We start from the raw sequence: 19,137 nt of genomic DNA, 5'->3' as shown, positions 1-19,137 counted from the left end.
CCATACTCACCCCTAATTACAACGTATCTTAATGTTCAATTTCATGTAATAATCGGGGCATCACCCGGGCCCAAAAACTAGTTACTTAATTAATTATCATGTATGTGATTATGTGAATCATATGGCTAGTCACGGGTAAGACTTTGTAGTTTGTGCTAGTGGATATAGACAACAAAGGTTCATACCAACGTTGAAAAAATTGGGTCAGCCGTCAGACACTCAGACACAACCCTCAAAGGCCTCAAAATGTTGTTATTACTTCCTCTCTATTCTTCTCCCTCTCTTTCTCTCAGAAGCAGAATCGAAATTTGTTGATTTTGAGTTCGTTGCTCCCTCAAATTACTTACATTCTCCCGTAAAATCACCAAGGGTTAGTTCAATTTTGTTTATTTATATGAAAAATTCATTTCTCTGTCATTCAATTTTTGAGGGTTATGTGTATATTTCTGCTTAATTTTGCATTCATTCATCAATATCCCTAAATTATGATTTTTTTAAAAATTTTTTTTTTATTTTTTCTGTAATCCTCTTTTCCCTTTTAATTTAATTTTCTTGTGTTTGTTAGTTTATTGATGATTACTGTAATTATCCTGCGATTAATCTTTGATTTCTCATTTGAAAAGTTGCATTCTTTGATTTGGTATTCTGTCAAAAATGGCTGAGATTAATTCTTTGCTGATTATGAATTAAATTAAAATTCAAACAAAGGAATTCACTTGAGTAGTAAATTAATGCTATTTGTACTCGATTCTGTTGATTACGACCATGTGAGGATTTGTCCCACATTGAATAGACTAATCCTCGTATCACCAATTGGTTTTAGAATAGAACCTAGTTTTGTTGTTATTGTATGATGATGGAGGAAAGGTCCGTTTATCGGCGATATAAATGCTCAAGTGCATAGACTCACACTTGAGGTGGATGTTTAATTGGGTGTATATGTCTTACAAATTAGCTAATGATATTATTATTAGTAGTTGTCAATTGGTTTTGTGATGGAACGTCGCTTGGGGTATGATGATGGGATTTAACTCCTCATTATTCCCATGTTTTTAATAAATTTGTTTACAATATGATGTTATCCTTGCTTTTATGTAAATATTGGGAATGATGGAGAACATTGTGCATTGTTTGATGGCTGGATTCTGATATTAGGGTTCATGGCGTTGATAAGTTTATGTTCTGTTCTCATTTCTTAATTCGATGTTATGCTTATGAGGGATTTTATTGAATTGGTGGACAGATTACTTGACATGGAAGCTGGATCTAGGCCATTGGAGGATGGATTTAATTGTATGAATAGAGAAGGCAACAAGAGGCAGATATTGGAATCAACGGACAAAATTGATCAATTAAGCTTACTTCCAGATGCCATTTTAGTTGACATTCTCTCTCTCATCCCGATAGAATCTGCAGCTGCAACCTCCATCTTATCTCGCCGATGGCAATTCCTTTGGACTCAGGTCACTCATCTTGTCTTTGATTTCTATCACCTGCAGTCTAGTATTGGTTGCTTCAACTGGACTGAACCATTCTTTAGAACTGTTGACCACATCCTTCCGCAGCTTACTGCGTCCAAAATTCATAGCTTTTGTCTTAAATTTCCTTATGGTAGTACCTTTACAGATGATATGCAAGAAAGCTACGACAACTCTTTTGAATCCTGGATGACTACTATTTGTGGTCGACATCCTGAAAGAATTGAGGTAACGGCATGTTTTGGCTCTACTATTCCTCTACCAATTTGTGTTTTTGAATGTCGATCTGTTGTTGAGCTAACTTTGAGGGGAGCCCTGGATAATGCAGTGCCTGATTGTGCACCAGTTTTTCTTCCTAATTTGAAGAAGTTCAGTTGTCATCTTGATGTTTTAGCCACTGACTTGTTGGCCAGACTTTTTAAGTCTTCCCTGTTATTGGAGGAATTGACTATAAAAGGTAATTATATAGAGGGTGTTTGTTGTTTTGATTTATCAGCTCTTAATTTGAAAAGGTTGGTTGTTGAGATAGTCGAGGAAACACTAAAAGGATTAAAATTTGTGATCAATTTGGCAAAGCTTGAGAATATCTCATTAAAAGCTTTTACTGTAGATTCTGTTCGCTTTGTTGAGCATTCAGGTGCTTTAAATTCTGCAGAAATTTGCATAGAATCTGGGTTGTTTGGGGAAGATGAATATGTTGGAAAAACAGTAGAACTTGCTAAACTGATTTCTAATGTTAAGTCACTTTGCCTAAATATCAGTACGATAAGTGCACTTAATGATTTGGATGACGACAACCCTCAGCCACCTTTGGAAAATTTGACTGATCTTAGCATCAAAACTGGTATGGTGAATGCTTTTAATGGTCGCTGGAATGATGTGCTGCTTTTCTTAAGACATTCTCCTAACTTACAGGCTCTTGTCATAGAGGTTGAAACACATACAGATATGATATTATGGGCTTTACCACCAGATTTTGCACCTCCTCATTGCTTGACTCGACTAAAGAGGATAAAAATCAAAGATCTTAGAGTCGATGAGGATGATGATATTAATATGATGGCTTACATTCTGAGCAATGCAGAAGCATTAGAGGTGCTATCGGTTTATGTTTCTGTAACCACTACTATGGACGGAATGTGGGATGAATACAAGCTCTGCGAGACGTTGTTCCACCTTCAGAGGAGTTCTTTAACCTGTGAGATTCAATTCTTTGGTCAGCATATCACATCGTCAAGTAAGGGCTTCAACAACACAATTCCTCATTGTCAAATTTTCCGTCTGGGTAACCTGGTTATCAGTTAATCCTGATTCTTTGGCAGCTCCATTATTAAGGTTTTTTTTTTTTTTTTTTTCCTTTTTCCTTCTTATTTTTTTTTATAAAGAAAGCTAAAAACCAGATCAGCAAGTGGTAATTGTCGACCTGTCCCGTCGCAAAGATGATGGATGAATTGCTTCTGCTAGTCAGATATTTAACTAGCTATGTACTTTGCCTGCGTATGTGCAATGTTTTTATTTTTTTTTTTAATTTTAAATTTACAAGAAGAAAAAAGGGTCTCATTAATAAAAGATAGTCAAACGGTGCATATGTACAATGTTGAAACTAGTTTCTGGGATGCTCTTTATTAGCATGCTCTGTATTAGACTATTAGCATATCTTCATGATTGTACTTCGTAATGTATTTACAGTATAAACTTCATCATCGAATTCCTGAATTCCATATAATTATATAGGATCAAATTTTCAAAGTTAGTTAACAGTGCGTAATCATCAATCAATACCTTAACATAAACTTTTAAATAAAACGGATGTTCAGTAATTTATTGAACATCCGTTATATAGTGACAATAAAATGTGCAAAAGTTACACTAAAATGCACAAAAGTTACCCTGACATATATAAGAGTTATTTATGCTTCATTGATAAATTTGACAAAAGTGACACTAAATTTGACAAAAGTAACACTAAATCTGACAAAAGTGTACCCGATGTACAGTAAATTACTAAAAATCGGGTGTATACAAAAGTTTTCCTTAACTTAATACTAAAACAGACACCGGGAGTGACACGTGTTACATCCTGGTGCTGTTTTTTCCCTCCAAAACTCCCCTTTCCTTTTTAACCTTTTTTTTTTTTTTTTTTTTTTTTTGTTAATTTTGATTCTATATAGTTAAATCATTTCAAATCCTCTTTATATTATCTTTATGACAAATATATTTTCCTTTTTAACCGGTGTTCATTATTTTATATACATTTACCTATATAATTATTTCAACTTCTTTAAAAACAAAAACAAAATTATTTCAATTCTTTTTTAACTATCTTTTAAATGGAGTAATATTAGATTTTGCCAAAAAATTTATAATAAATTGATTCATATAATAGATGTTAAAAAAATTACTTTAAAACATCACTTGATTTTTTTTTTTTTTTTCAAATACCTCTAGCTTATATTTTATTTCAATTTCAATTCAATATAACTATAAATTCGAGTTAATTACAATTTTGTTTATAAAATTTTACTACTATACATACATATTATCACAAATTGATTTATAGAGTTTAGTATAGCTATAAAATAAATGTTGTGTTTAACAAATGATTTTTTAGATATAAAATGTGATATATTATTTGTAATTTTGTGTATGTTTGCATTTTTTTTTTTTTAAATTTTATTGGAGATTTTAGTTTGTTGTTCAATTGATTTTTAAGGTTTATTAAAAATGCATTTATAAATAAGTATTCACTAATATGGCCAATAGTCAATAACTTAATACTAAAACAGACACTGGGAGTGACACGTGTTACATCCTAGTGCTGTTTTTTCCCTCCAAAACTCCCCTTCCCCTTTTAACCTTTTTTTTTTTTGTTAATTTTGATTCTATATAGTTAAATCATTTCAAATCCTCTTTATATTATCTTTATGACAAATATATTTTCCTTTTTAATTGGTTTTCATTATTTTATATACATTTACCTATATAATTATTTCAACTTCTTTAAAAAAAAAACAAAATTATTTCAATTCTTTTTTAACTATCTTTTAAATGGAGTAATATTAGATTTTTCCAAAAAATTTATAATAAATTGATTCATATAATAGATGTAAAAAAAATTACTTTAAAACATCACTTAATTTTTTCTTTTTTTTTTTTTCAAATACCTCTAGCTAATATTTTATTTCAATTTCAATTCAATATAACTATAAATTCGAGTTAATTACAATTTTGTTTATAAAATTTTACTACAATACATACATATTATCACAAATTGATTTATAGAGTATAGTATAGCTATAAAATAAATGTTGTGTTTAACAAATGATTTTTTAGATATAAAGGTGACATATTATTTGTAATTTTATGTATGTTTGCATTTTTTTTAAAGAATTTTAGTGGAGATTTTAGTTTGTTGTTCGATTGATTTTTTAGGTTTATTAAAAATGCATTTATAAATAAATATTCACTAATATGGCCACTAGACCTGATCAAGCCCCGCCTGAAAAATTTTTGAGTTCGAGGAGACTAAAAAAAAAAAAAGTCCATTTTTTAGATAATTTGTTGGTTTGCCTATTACTATAGATTATAAAATTATAATTTATATATATTTAATTTGTATGTTTTATCAAATTTTATTTGTTGGATATAATTAATTTTCTTACAAACATTAGACTTACCGACGTACCGCAATGTACCACTATTAATTAAATATATTTTATAATTATTTCATTTTAAAAACATGATTCAACTCTAGCTGAGATGGTAAATTGCAATATTGTTTTGATTTGTGGTTCAAGGATCAAATCTATATACTCACCATACATTTTTTTATTTATTTTTAATTTACACCTAGAGATTAGATAAAAATTATATTGTATAAGGAAATCAATGACATTATAAATGTCAAATCTATATCAATTTTTTTCCCCACTTATATTCTTCACCAATTTTGATTTTTTTTTTCTTTTTTTGGGGGTGAGGACTTCACCAATATAATTGTGATAATTGTAAGGAAATTCATTAAAAGCAGATATTTTTCTTTTTAAACCTTTCGGTCTCCATTATTCGTATTAGGTAGTTGTTTCAATTATTTTTTTGATGAGAGTAGTTGCTTCAATTAAAAGACTTTGGCTCCTCAGATTAACCAGCCAAATCTATTGAAGAATAAAACTAAAAAAAAAAAATGTATAATCATAATAAATCGAAGGTATGAACAGCAGCACTAAACAATTTGATTATCTTTTTTTTTTATGATATTTATTCAGTTTTGCAATTTTATTTGGGTTTATATTAAATCTGTTACAATGGCTACCAAATTATTGTAGCCATTGAATATAAATAAGGGTCTTAAATTAATGAGAAGGAGAGATTGAAATTAACAAAAACAATTAATTTATACTTAGAAATATTGATAAGGGTAACATTTTAGATTGATGAACGGAGAGATTGATATTGAAAAAACCAATAAATCAGAATCTTCAAATCTGTTGAATAATGTTATTCCCAAATTATAATTTGCTTCCATCTTTAATTGTGATGAATGAAAAAAAAAAAAAAGCGAAGGAGATAGGCAGAATGAGAGATCAGGGTAGGATAGAAACAAGAAAAATCCTGAGAAAAAAAAAAAATAGAAGGGGTTAAGTGTTTTTTTTTTAACTTCACAAAAAAAGAAAATAAAAAAAATAAAATCACTGTAAAAAAAAACAAAAAAAAACAATATCTTACTAAAGGATATAAATTTAAAAGGAATCTAAAAGTGTAAAAAAAAATTTTTTATAAAAAATTCCTAATACATAGCGGTACATATCAGTTACAGTACATAGCACTGCACGTCTGTACTGTAGACTCTCCCATTTGGAAAATTTGGTTTTAATCTTCCTAATTTGACTTTTACCACCATAAAAATAAAAAAAAAATTAAATAAAAAAAAAAAAAAACACACAAATTTGTTTTTAACCACTACAGCTTCTAAAAATTTTAATTTTCCACTAAATCAAAATCTAATTGTTTTTTTTTTCACCACATGTACTCAAAATAATTATTATATCTAACGGGATTATTAAAATTCTACGATTTTTTTGTGCAAAAAAAAAAATTTCTTCAATGGTCTTGGGGTCATTTTGGCAACTTGGATTCGATTTGAGGCTAGAACTGGCTAAACATTAACACAATTGTCTCATTTTGCCTACTTAAAACACATCGTGAAACACAATATCATACACAATTTATATATATGTTATACTCCCTCCGTCCCTTATTGATAGTCCTTTATGGAGTTATGGGCAATTTTTACAGAAATTAATAAACATAAATAACAAGTTGTAAAAGTACGTTGAAAAGATAAATTTACATAGGGTATGCAAAAAAGTAGAGAGAGAACGCGAACAAAAGTATATGATAAAGCAAAATTTACATGAGAAAGTTAAATTTGCACAAATATTATTGTAAATCGGAGGAAATATTGGTAAAATATTAATATTAATAATTGTTGGAGAAAGCAAATGGGGTAAACATTTTGGGACTAAAATTTGGCCAAAAAGGAGTATCAATAAGGGACCGGGGGGGGGGGGGGGGGGGGAGTATTTGATAATATTTTATTGTGTATTCTCCATTCTCTTACTCTTTTGGAGCTATTATTCTTTATATTTCGATATTGCTCTCCTTAATATGTTTTCTTTTGTTTTTGTGGGAGAAGGCCTCGGTTTGCTGGATGTTTATTTGCCTTGATCGTGGTTTGATTTGTTAGAGGAAGCGTTTAGCGTGCAATGGGTTATGGATGGGAAGCGTCGCAGTCTACTCCAAACCCTGCTTGTGGCAAATTATTCTCCACCACAACCCGCTTGTGGTCGTTCTTTTAACTATGTGTTTAGAGTCCTAATAAGAAAGAATTTCCTAGTTTTTTTTTACTACTCGTAGAATATAAATTGTTTAATAGGAAGATAGAAAAGGGTTTTTTTTTTTTTTTTTTTTTTTTTTTTTTTTTTTTTTTTTTTTTTTTTTTTCAAATCACCCTATTTTGAAATAACCACCTTTTTTTTAATATTTAAAATAACCACCCCATAAAAAAATAAAGTTAGAATTCACCACCCATTGCCTGAGTTTGACCAATTTTCCGTCAATTGGGCCCACCTAACGGCTATTTTTTTTTTCATTTTATATACTCAGAGTCTCGATTCTTTTTTCCTCAATTCATTTCACCAACAACTGTCATAAAAAAAATCAAAAAACACTGAAAAATCTCGGAATTCTCTTTATATTCTTCTGCAAATCAGCAAAATAAACAAAGAAAGCCTATTAAGAACTAATCAACGAAACTAGTTCGAACAGTTGGAGCGGGAAAATGGGTAATTGATTAACAACCCATATCTTTCGTTAGTTGCCCTAATTAATGAGCAACAATCTAGTTGTACGTTGTTGTTCAAGTAATTGTTGCTAATTATATTTTCAATTATTGACTCAATTGTTTAATTGTTGTATGTGACAGTGAATTTCACCTAAAATTGAGAACCAAGGTTTATGAAAATGAAAAAATGTTGTGAGGAAAAAAGAATCGAGGCTCTGAGTTTATAAAATGAAAAAGAAATACTTGTTAGGTGGGCCTACTTGGCTACTTGACAGAAAATTGGTCGGACTCAAACAATGGGTGGTGAATTCTAACTTTAATTTTTTACTAGGGTATCCTATGCGCGCGATGCACGCGGAGAGGCTAGCTCTTGCGGAAAATTTGTATTGGCATGTATTTATACCATTAGTTTGGGTGGTAGACATGGTAATTTTAATACATAGTTACGTACACTATCTGGTTTATGTGTCGATGTGGTGAATTTGTAGAATAGTATAAGAAAGCCACTAAAATCTTTTGAGACAATTATTTTTTAAACCCTAAAAAGTTTGATAGTGTTATTTCAAAACTATTATTAAATAATATTTAATTGATTTGCATCCCTTCATATTTTAAGCGCCGAGTGTTAGTTTAGAACTCTTAATTGATGTGCATGTTTCAATAATACTTAGGGCCTGTTCTCATTGACTGAACTGAGCTGAGCTGAATATTTTTTAAGAGAAGGAAATTAGGAGCTGAACTGAATTGAACTAAACTGAACTGAGCTAACTGAACTGAACTGAACTGAATTTCAACGTATGAGAACAGGCCCTTAGTGTAATATTTTTAGCATGTTTTTCTTCAAATGATTTTTTTGTGATCTGTGGACGACCTGTGGTCATATGGACTATGGAGTAATAATATGTAAAATAATGCAGCTAAAACTTAATAAAGTATATTTTTTTCCTCTTAAATTCTCTCAATAATTAATACCACCCATTTTTTTTCCTACCATCGATTGATTTCCCTTAATTTTAGGATTTTTAAGTTCTTTATACCTCTTGATAACATACGTCTGCTCAAATAACACTGTACTATTTAATTTAATACGAATCTCATTCAAATTCTATAACGTTTTTTATATGTACATTTCAAAAGCAAATAAACCTTAACGATAGTTGTAATTACAGGACAACAAGATAGTAAATAAGAATAGCAATTACAAATGAGTAAAAATAAACAGTATCTTGGTTATAAACCGTCTCTTTGTATATACAATTTTTTTTTTTGCTTTTTAAATAATAATAATATCATATGAAGTGTAAAACATTAGAATTTTTTATTAAAAAAAACTGAATTAATTGATGATATATGAATAAAGAAAAAAAGGCATTAAATATATTAATGATAGTAAACATATTAATGAGGGTAAAAAAGTAAATACACATTTTGCACACAATTTGGTACACATTTTTGAGGGTATAATTGGTAGCACACTATTCCTAAGAGTTATTTTCTATTAAAAAAAACTGAATTAATTGATGATATATGCATAAAGAAAAAAAAGGCATTAAATATATATATTAATGAAAGTAAACATATTAATGAGGGTAAAAAAGTAAATACACATTTTGCACACAATTTGGTATAAATTTTTGAGGGTATAATTGGTAGCACACTATTCCTAAGAGTTATTTTCTACTTTTTATAAGGTAGGGAAATGGGTGGTTATTTTAAATATTCGAAAAAAGGGTGGTTATTTCAAAATAGAGTGTTTTGAGCTGTGGTTATATTTATAAAAAAAAAAAAATCTTATTTTAATTCTACGTTATTTAAATTTATTCTCCCTTTTGTTCTTCTATGTTTTGTTCATTGAAGATTTACTTTCAAGCTTTCATTAATTCAGTATTTTCTCTCCTTTATTCTCTTATTATTATTATTATTATTATTATTATTATTATTATTATTATTATTATTATTATTATTATTATTATTATTATTATTATTATTATTATTATTATTATTATTATTATTATTATTATTATTATTATTATTATTATTATTATTATATCTCAAAAACAGACAATGTCATACAACCTATAAAAAGTTAGTGGGTATCTGAGATACAATATGGGCCCCCACTCCTCTAGCAATAGCAAATCCAATCCTAGTAAATATGTGAGTAGCAGCACGTGCCCCAATGTCTTGCGTCGTCGAGAATTTTTGAACCCGCTTCAGCAATGCAACAGCCTCTTTCTCTAATTCCCCAAGTGAAGAAAAGGAGAAGGGAATGAAACCATATCCAATTGCCTGACATCGAGCTTCATACTTAAACCGCTTCCGATGAGCTGCATCAGCCACAACCCGCCAAGGAATGAAGTCAGATAGCCCTGACTGTGTCAAAGGAGAAGATCCTGTCAAATCAACACAGACATCACGACCACGATCCCATGAATAAAGTAACACATCCGCAGGTCTGAGGGCCTCGTCGTTCCCTCCAGCCAACCCAATGTCAACCTCTTTTCTTGCTGAAATCCCCAAACGATAGCAAACATCAACAAGGGTATCCCGAACAACATTATGCCGATGTTTAATACCCACAAAACCAGCACAAGACACCGCGTCATCACCGAAAATATCTCCAGCAAAAACCCTTATTATTGTTATATCTCAAAAACAAAATTCATACAACCTACAAAAAATTAGTCGAAAGCCGAGATACAATCTGGGCCCCCACTCCTCTAGCTATAGAAAAGCCTATCCTAGTAAAAATATGAGCAGCAGCACGAGCCCTGATGTCTTGAGTCGTCGAGAACTTCTGAACCCACTTCAGCAACGCAACAACCTCCTTGTCTAATTCCCCAAATGAAGAAAAGGAGAAGGGAAGGAATCCATATCAAATTGCTCGACAACTAGATTCATACTTGCTCCGCTTCCGATGAGCCGCATAAACCACAACCCATCTAGGGACAAAGTCAGATAGCCTCGACTATGTCAAAGGAGAAGACCCTGTCAAATCAACACATACATCACGACCACGATCCCAAGAATACAGTAATACATCTGCAGGTCTAAGGGCCCCGTCGTTCCCTCTATAAAACCCAATGTCAACTTCCTTTCTAGCCGAAATCCCAGATCAATAACAAACATCCACAAGAGTATCCTGAACAACATTATGCCGATGTTTAATACCAACCATACCAGCACACGATACCGCGTGATCACCGAAAATATCCCCAGTGAAAACCCTTGAACAAGCAGTGCATGGCGTCACAACAGAGGATAAAGGAACACCTAAGCGGTAGCACAATACACATCGATAAGTCCTTGCGTTCATAGTCTGACCCAACCCTGAAATAGGAACCGCCCGAAGCCAAGCAGAGGAGTGATATCCTTGCTGCGATTTCCACAATGCTGATTGACGAGGAGATAAAGAAAAGGTGGATTCTGCAGATGTGGTAACCTTTGTGAAATATATATCTGCCAATTTCTTCATGAGTTTAGGGGCAGCGACCTCACTAGGATTACTCAAAATGTCAGACCCAACCGTTCCATTAAACAGAAGCAACGCATTTGCGAATGCTCGACCAAGGCCATCAACGCCAGCATGCCGGAGAAGCTTTGTCTGCAACCCAGCAGACTGTAACCGAGAGGCAAGAAAAGCATAATGACGAACATCACCTGCGGAATAAACACCAAGTCCACCAAACGCAAAAGGTAAGGTGGCAAACCGCGACTGCCAATTGCCAAACCGAGGCCTCGAAGCAGTAACGATACGCTCCAAGGGAGATCGAATAGCCTTGTCGAAAGTGCGCTGAGCCACCTCAAAAGTACTAGGAGGACAAGTACACAAGGCAAAGTAGAGTTTAGAAACTCCGATACATGCCCTAAGCAACAACAACTCACACTGGGGATCATCGAGCTTAGCAATCCTATCCATTAGAGCAATGGTCTTAGACACCCTCTGCAGCACAAGGTCACCTACAAAACCGAGATCGGAACTAGCGGGACCACCTAGCAACTTGACACCATGAGAAGGTCGAGCAATATTAGGCGGAAATACACCCACGAGCCTGCTTCGAGGGTCCTCGGAAGGCTGGAAAACTTTAGTTTATTATTGTTATTATTGTTATTATTACCATTATTATCATTATTATTATTATTATGTTTTCTTTTATTGTTTATTCTATTTATTTAATCATCATGTTTGAGTAGTTTTATAATGTAGGGTTAGGTTGAATCTTAATATATATGAATTGATGTGTTATTTGATTCCCAATTCCCAATTTAGTTAATTTACAATTCTTTTTATTAGGCTTGATTTTATCATCAATAAACGACTAGAAGAAGTGTTGTTGAATGTAATTAGGTTTGCAACGAGATTTGATTCTTAATTGATTTTAGAACCCTAATTAAAAGTAAGAGCCGTTATGAATGAGAATAACTAATTGTTCTTGCTATGACTTATAGGTTGTCGTTCTTAATGTATTGATATGTATGATCAAAAGAAACACTTGGTTTTGTTATAGGAAGCATCCGTCTTGTATAATGTTTATTAATTTTATTGAGGGGAGAGAAATTGTTATATTGGTGCATTAATTAGCATTAGCGGGGATACTTGCTAATCCCTAGATGTCTTTAGTTCTTGGTTTATTCCTTATTATTTCGCTGCTAGAATATAGTTTAGGGCCGGGGTCGTTGGGTTGGATCATTTGGAATGGATAGAGATGGAGATAATTAGAATTCATTCCATCTATTTTTTTTTGTTTGGTTGAGTTTTTTAGTAATGGAATCTCATATCCAAGATATTCTAACTCTACCTCATACCTATGGAATCCCATACCCACCTCCACCCCTAAGATTCACAATCCTTTCTGTTAGTGAAGAACACAATTCATTCTTCATTCCAACATTAAACCAAACAACTTTAGGCTAATATAAGTTTAGAATCCATGCCTTTCTAGTATGAGATTCCATTAATATTCCAATCCATTCCAATATAATGAACCAAACACCTAATTATTATAATTTCATATATTTGTTTGGTTACTTGCTTAGCTTAAATTCAAGTCAATTTGATTGGTTTAAATTAGTTAGTCTCTTTGGATTCGACCTTTGCTTGCCCAACTACATAGTAGTGGTTCAATTAGGTTAATTTTGTTAGGTATGCGACACACCTATCACATCGGTTTGCTTGATACAATTTTGGGTATGACTTGTGTCTTCCACCAAAGCAAATTCCTTGTGAGCTAGGGCCTAAAGAGAACAATATCTAATAGAGGGATCACGTTGACTTGTGGTGTTACATAATTAGTTGTTAATAATAATTAAATTTGGTATATGATTTAATATACGGTTTTCCACCAAATATCCCTGAGTAATTTTCTTATTCACAATATACCCATGAAACTTTCCAAGTACACCATGAGAAAGGTATTACATCAGTTTGGACTAACGAAATGTTTCGTCGGTCCGGACTGCCGAAAAGTGGATTTTTGATATCCTTAATTGACTGGATGATATCCCCTATTGGCAGGATGATATCCTCATCTATTGGCTGTATGATATCTTCTACTAACTAGATGATATCCTTTATTGGCTATATGATATACTTTATTGGCTGAATGATATTTCTAGTGACTGGATGATATCCTATATTGGCTGGATGATATCATCTATTAGCTAGATGATATTCTCTATTGGCTATATGAAATTATGGTTGGGTGATATCATAGCAAATAAAGGATATCATTCATCCATTATATCATATAGCCAATAAAGGATATTATCTAGCCAATAAAGGATATCATAGACACAATCCTAAATGATATCATATAGCCAATAGAGGATATCATCCAGCCATAATATCATATAGCCAATAGAGGATATCATCCAGCCAATAAAGGATATCATCCAGCCAATAAAGGATATCATAGACACAATCATAAATGATATCATATACCCAATAGATGATATCATCCAACCATGAAATCATATAACCAATAGAGGATATCATCCGGCCATTAGAGGATATGTATAAATTAGTGGAGGATATAAATATTTGATACAGGATATGTATAACTTGTTTGAGGATATGTATAATTTGTTTGATAATATGTATAACAATGGTAGAATATCCATTGAAGATCTCGTACTACAAGTCAAGGGTATGCCATAACTTACTCAAAATTCAACATACAATCATATGGGACAATCAATTTCAACATTCGATCATCACTAACATGGAAAATACAGAGCTGGGGAAGGCCTGGAGAAGGAGAAGGAGATCCAACATTGATGTCATCGTCATCGTTGCCTACATACAGGGAGAGAAGGAGATCCATAATTGCTGCCATCATCGTCATCGTTATCGTCATCTCCTCCGCCGCACGAACTATTTAGTTCGACTGGCCTAATAGTTTTTGATACCCCATATACCCCCAAGTTTAATAAAAATGCCCCAAATATCCAAATAACTAACGGATGTCAACTCCGTTAGTCATTAAGGGTTAACTATGCCACGTGACATCTATTGATTGGTTATTTTGTAAAAAACTATTTAATTACTTTACTTAGCGGGGTGCACACATTTTTCTTGGATTTTGTAGGATGTAATAATATTTTGGGAAATTATCATTCGTACACCTCAAGTTTGGGCTTTTATCAATGATACACCTGCTTAAGTTTTAATTATCAGTGGTACACCTATATTTTCAGCAAATTATCTACAATAAGCATTCGGTTAATTAAACATTAGTATTGTAAGTTAATGACGTGCAATTTTGACTAATTTTAACCCCCTCCTTTTTTTTCACCCTAATTTCCCTCCTATATTTAAATTAACCCACTCATCCACCTCTGTCATTATATTAACGGGTTAGAAAAAGAAGATCAAAGTTGCATGAATCAGAGCAAATGAGGGGGCTTGGTTTATATAATGACAGAGGTGAGTGGGTTATTTTATATAAGAAGAGAGAAATTAAGGAGGGAAAAAAAAGGAGGGAGTTAAAATTAGTCAAAATTGCATTCATAGTTAATGGAATGCAGACTGTAGATAATATGTTGAAAATATAGGTGTACTACTAATAATTAAAACTTAAGCAGGTGTATCATTGATAAAATCCCAAACCTTGAAGTGTACCAATGATAATTTCTCTAATATGTTATCTGTTTCTTAATAATTGCAACACGTTTTATTTCTTCCACTTTATAATAACTACACCACTTTTGTATTTGGTAAAGACCCACTATTATTTTATTATATTTCAGTAATTCCACTTTCACAAATATTTTATTATTTCTTTTTCTACTAACCCCACTTAGGGCCTGTTCACTTCAGCTTAATTTCAGTTCAGTTAAAATCTGTTCAACTCCAATCAGTTCAGTTGCTAATTTCCTCCTCTCATAAAATATTCATATAAGCTCTATTCAGTTAAGTTCAGTTTAATTCAATTAAGTTCAACTCCAATCAGTTAAGTTCAATTCAATTCATTACATGTGAACAGGCCCTTAGGCCCCCCCTTTTTTTTTAAAAAAAAACAAAATTAATTTATTAATGGAATTACTTTTGTTCAACTGAGTATTTATTCAAATGAAATTATTTTTAATGATCAATAACTATATACTAAAAGACACACCAGCAATGACACGTGTCATCACCTGGTGTGTCCTTAGTAATTTTTTTTTTAATTTAGAAAATTTTATTTAAAGAAGTTATTTAAAAGAAAAGTTTTTTTTGTCAACCAAATAAACAAACAATAATATTTACCCTTCTTATGTTATTAACCAATTAAGTACGGATTAATAAGGAAATAAATAATCTTTCTACAAATACATTAACTTTTTATTTTGTATGCCATAAAGGCGTAAATTAATTTAAATAAAGAAAATATGGAGTGATTAAAATAACCGTGCATGGCACGGGACCTAACCTAGTTATCAACTATATTTTTTCGTGACAATTGTTGATTTTTATTGAGCTGAACTTATTTTTTTAACTTAAATTAATTTAAATACTATTTTTAAAGGTGAAGAGAATAGTTCCTTACATTATTTATTTATTTTATATTTGTCTTTTCTACTTATTATTTTTTATGTTATAAAATATTCTCTTTTCATCCTCACCTTATAAATTTTCTTGAAATTTTGTATATATATCGTAATGTTGTGATTATTATGTAACAGAGAGTAGTTTAAAATAAAAAACAAACACATTGTAGCACTTAAGAGTAAAGATGGGCTACGGGCCGTGCCGTGCCTGGCCGTGCCGCAGTGGTGGGCGTGTCGTGCCGTGCCGTGCCTAAATTTGGCACACCCAGCCCACGGCACGGCACGACCCACGTGCCTAGCGGGCCGTGCCGTGCCGGGCCGCGGGCCAAACCGTGCCACTTTTTTTATTTTTTATTTTTTATATTTTTTACAAAAATGAACGTAAATAAAAAACGATATATAAATATTTTTAAGTACAGCTTAATTTTATATAAATGATGTTATTAATTTATGTTTATGTTAATGTTAATTATTTTGTTTTGAACAACTTTATTTTAATTAAGGTTATATAAATTATTTATCTAATTATGTTTAAGTTTATATAAATAATTTTATTAATTTAGCAAAAAACAACAATACATATAATAAAAATTTAATTACTAGTGCCGTGCCAGGCCGTGCCACGTGTCGTGCCGGTGTGCCGTGCCGGCGTGCCGACCCACGGGCCGGCCACCGTGCCTTGTGCCGTGCCCGTGCCGATTCCCAGATTTTTGTTCACGGCACGGCCCACGGCCCACAGGTGGGCTGCCGTGCCGGAATCGTGCCGGGCCCATGCCGGCACGGCCCATGCCCATCTTTACTTAAAAGAAAGATAATGGAAGATGTTGTAATGTACACCTGGGTGTACCGAGTATTTGTTTTTCATTTCGTCATCAAGTGAATAGCAAAAAGTAACCTTAATTAGTTGGGTGTACGGTACACCCAACTGTATATAACAAATTCTAAGATAATGGAGGGAATAGTAAATTTTTTTTTTTTTTTTAGTAATGGCCTAAAAGTTCCACTTTTGATGATATGAGTCACAAGACAAACATGCTCAATTGCTCACACTTTAAAACACCTGATATTCTTACCTTGAAACATTGAAACTTCTTTGACTATATAATTTCTCCCCCAAACACCTCTTCTCCAATAACCCCCCAACAAAAAAAAAATTAATTCATCCTAAAATTCCCCCAATTTCTTCAATACATAGAATGAATTCCAATTCCAATAAAAAGATCAAAATAGATCCACCATTCGAATGTGATGATCGATTGAGCGCACTTCCCGACCCAATTCTCGTCGACATTCTCTCTCTCCTCCCCTTCACCGCCGCAGTAACCACCGGAATTTTATCGCGGCGGTGGTTTCACTTTTGGAACCAACTCACCACCTTTCGAGTCGATACCGATACCGATACCGATACCATCCCATTTGGATGTTACAAGAAATTTTTCAGTGTCATGGATGATGTGCTAAACCAACTTTCATCGCCGGAAATTGAAATTTTTGAATTTCAAGGTCTGCCGCCTCCAGTTGATTGTTCTGATCAATTCAAATTGTTAGTTGAGCACATTATTGGCCGCCGTGTTAAGGAGTTTAAGGTAATTTTCACAAACCATGATTTTTTTGATCGGATTGTATTGCCGGATTTTGTGCTTGAGAGCAGGTCATTGAAGGTTCTTGAATTAGGGTTTGGGTTTGATTTTAAATTGCCTGAAAATGGTGTTAATCTTCCGAATTTGAGAAAGCTTGATGTTAGTATTTATGATGATAATATTGATTTTTTGGGAAAACTTGTTAAATGTTGTCCTGTGTTAGAGGATTTGCAGATTGAAGGGGAATTGATAGATTATGAGAATTCGATTGAGATATCTAGTTTGAATTTGAAGTTGCTGCGAATAGGAATCGTTTCTTATTCGCCGCTTACTAAAGTTATGATTGATGCACCTAAGCTTGAATACTTCAATGTGAGTGGTCCTAATTTGCTCAAGTTCTGTTTTGCTAAAATGCCTAGTAAATTGTTTGATGTAGAAGTTTGTACTACGTTTGATGGAGGTGTATCGTCGAAAGGTTTTCTCGAATGGGAGCTTGTTAGATCAATTGCTAATGTTAGGACCCTTGTTTTACAAGGGAATATATCCCCTGCCTTCTATTACATGAACAAGTATCCATTGCCGGTTTTTCAAGGCCTTGAAACCCTTGAATTGTCCTTGCATTTTCCGACATTTTGGAAAGGTTTGATGCGCTTTCTTGAATTCTGTCCGAACTTGCAGATCATTAGGTTGCAACGGATAGACTTTGCGTGGTATGGAAGTGGTTGGGTTGAACTCGATATTGTTCCAGTTTGTTTGTTGACCAAGGTTAAGAGCATAATGTTAAAGGATCTTGTTGGAGTGAAACATGAGTTGAAGCTACTTAGTTACATTCTATTGGTTGCAAAAGTTTTAGAAACCCTTCAGATTACTATTGCCGACCCTAAATCTGAGGAACATAAAAGCCTTATGTCACGCAAGGAATCCGAGTTTTGTCAACAATTGTACAGGTTTCCTAAGAGTTCGATAAGCTGCCAGATTAAGGTTGTTAGTCCTATATCTTCTTATTAACCCAATTTTGTTGCCCGACAACTTAAAGTTATACTGATACAAGTTTCTCCTATCATAGTGGAGAACAAGATGCAAATTATCAACTATAGTAGTTTATTGCCTTCTTATTGGCGCATATAGAGCTCATCAACTGCTATAGTGTCAGTATCTTACTATGAGCTATATTTTGGTTATTGCTATAGTTTTTGTATGGAAAATCTTTGTATATTGAAAAAAAGGTGAATGTAGCTGATTAGCTAAGTTGAGTTGTAAGTTAGTATACTAGGAAAATATAAAAATAAAAATAAAAATTCATCTGAAGTTGTCTGTGCTTTTGGAGTTTTTTTTTAAAAAAACTATTCATTGCATAGATTGATTATCTGAAGGCTCCTTATATATGTTAACAAGTGAATGTTATAGCTATGTTTGGGAGTATGAATAATGATTTAATGATTGATCTTTAAATCTAGAATTAAGGATTGCATAAAGTAGAAGCATGCTACACTCTCTGGGATATAGATCAATGGCGTTTTAACTTTTGGGAACATCCAAAGTTCGTTGTGCTATTTTTACAAGTTTGACTATGTTGTGTTTGAACAAAATTAGAGGATAAAAACAATAGAGAATATAAGTTTTAACTATACGTGAAATTTAGCAAAGGACAAATCTGATCACGCAAAAGACACCGACATAAGTTAATACTTCCTTCGCTATATTAATA

At 32.5% G+C, this 19,137-nt stretch overlaps 2 protein-coding genes across 3 annotated transcripts; both read left to right on the top strand.

Annotated features, from left to right (window-relative positions):
• The first annotated feature begins 162 nt into the window (after window positions 1–162).
• Window positions 163–2,833, top strand: LOC145598793 (F-box/LRR-repeat protein 13-like). Of its 2 annotated transcripts, none has more exons than XM_081655181.1 (2): window positions 163–370; window positions 1,244–2,833. In XM_081655181.1, the coding sequence occupies exon 2, from the start codon at window positions 1,254–1,256 to the stop codon at window positions 2,781–2,783; it is 1,530 nt and encodes a 509-aa protein (XP_081511307.1). In that variant the 5' UTR covers window positions 163–370; window positions 1,244–1,253; the 3' UTR covers window positions 2,784–2,833. The 2 variants fall into 2 exon arrangements, with proteins under 2 accessions (XP_081511307.1, XP_081511308.1); XM_081655182.1 differs by lacking the exon at window positions 163–370 and having other exon boundaries at window positions 1,308–1,463; window positions 1,627–2,833.
• A 14,212-nt stretch (window positions 2,834–17,045) lies between these two features.
• LOC145596807 (F-box/LRR-repeat protein 13-like) lies at window positions 17,046–18,437 on the top strand. The gene has a single exon (XM_081653004.1). It carries the CDS (start codon window positions 17,046–17,048, stop codon window positions 18,435–18,437), a length of 1,392 nt encoding a protein of 463 aa, XP_081509130.1.
• Window positions 18,438–19,137: the final 700 nt, after the last annotated feature.

Source organism: Chenopodium album, chromosome 20 (assembly GCF_948465745.1).
Source record: "Chenopodium album chromosome 20, dcCheAlbu1.1, whole genome shotgun sequence".
Lineage (NCBI taxonomy): Eukaryota > Viridiplantae > Streptophyta > Magnoliopsida > Caryophyllales > Amaranthaceae > Chenopodium > Chenopodium album.
The sequence above is the reverse complement of the archived record's forward strand: the minus strand, read 5'-3'. Positions and strand labels throughout refer to the sequence as shown.

Excerpts from the sequence above, each read along its gene's own strand:
- LOC145598793 (XM_081655181.1), top strand. The coding sequence starts at position 1,254 with ATGGAAGCTGGATCTAGGCCATTGGAGGATGGATTTAATTGTATGAAT.
- LOC145596807 (XM_081653004.1), top strand. The coding sequence starts at position 17,046 with ATGAATTCCAATTCCAATAAAAAGATCAAAATAGATCCACCATTCGAA.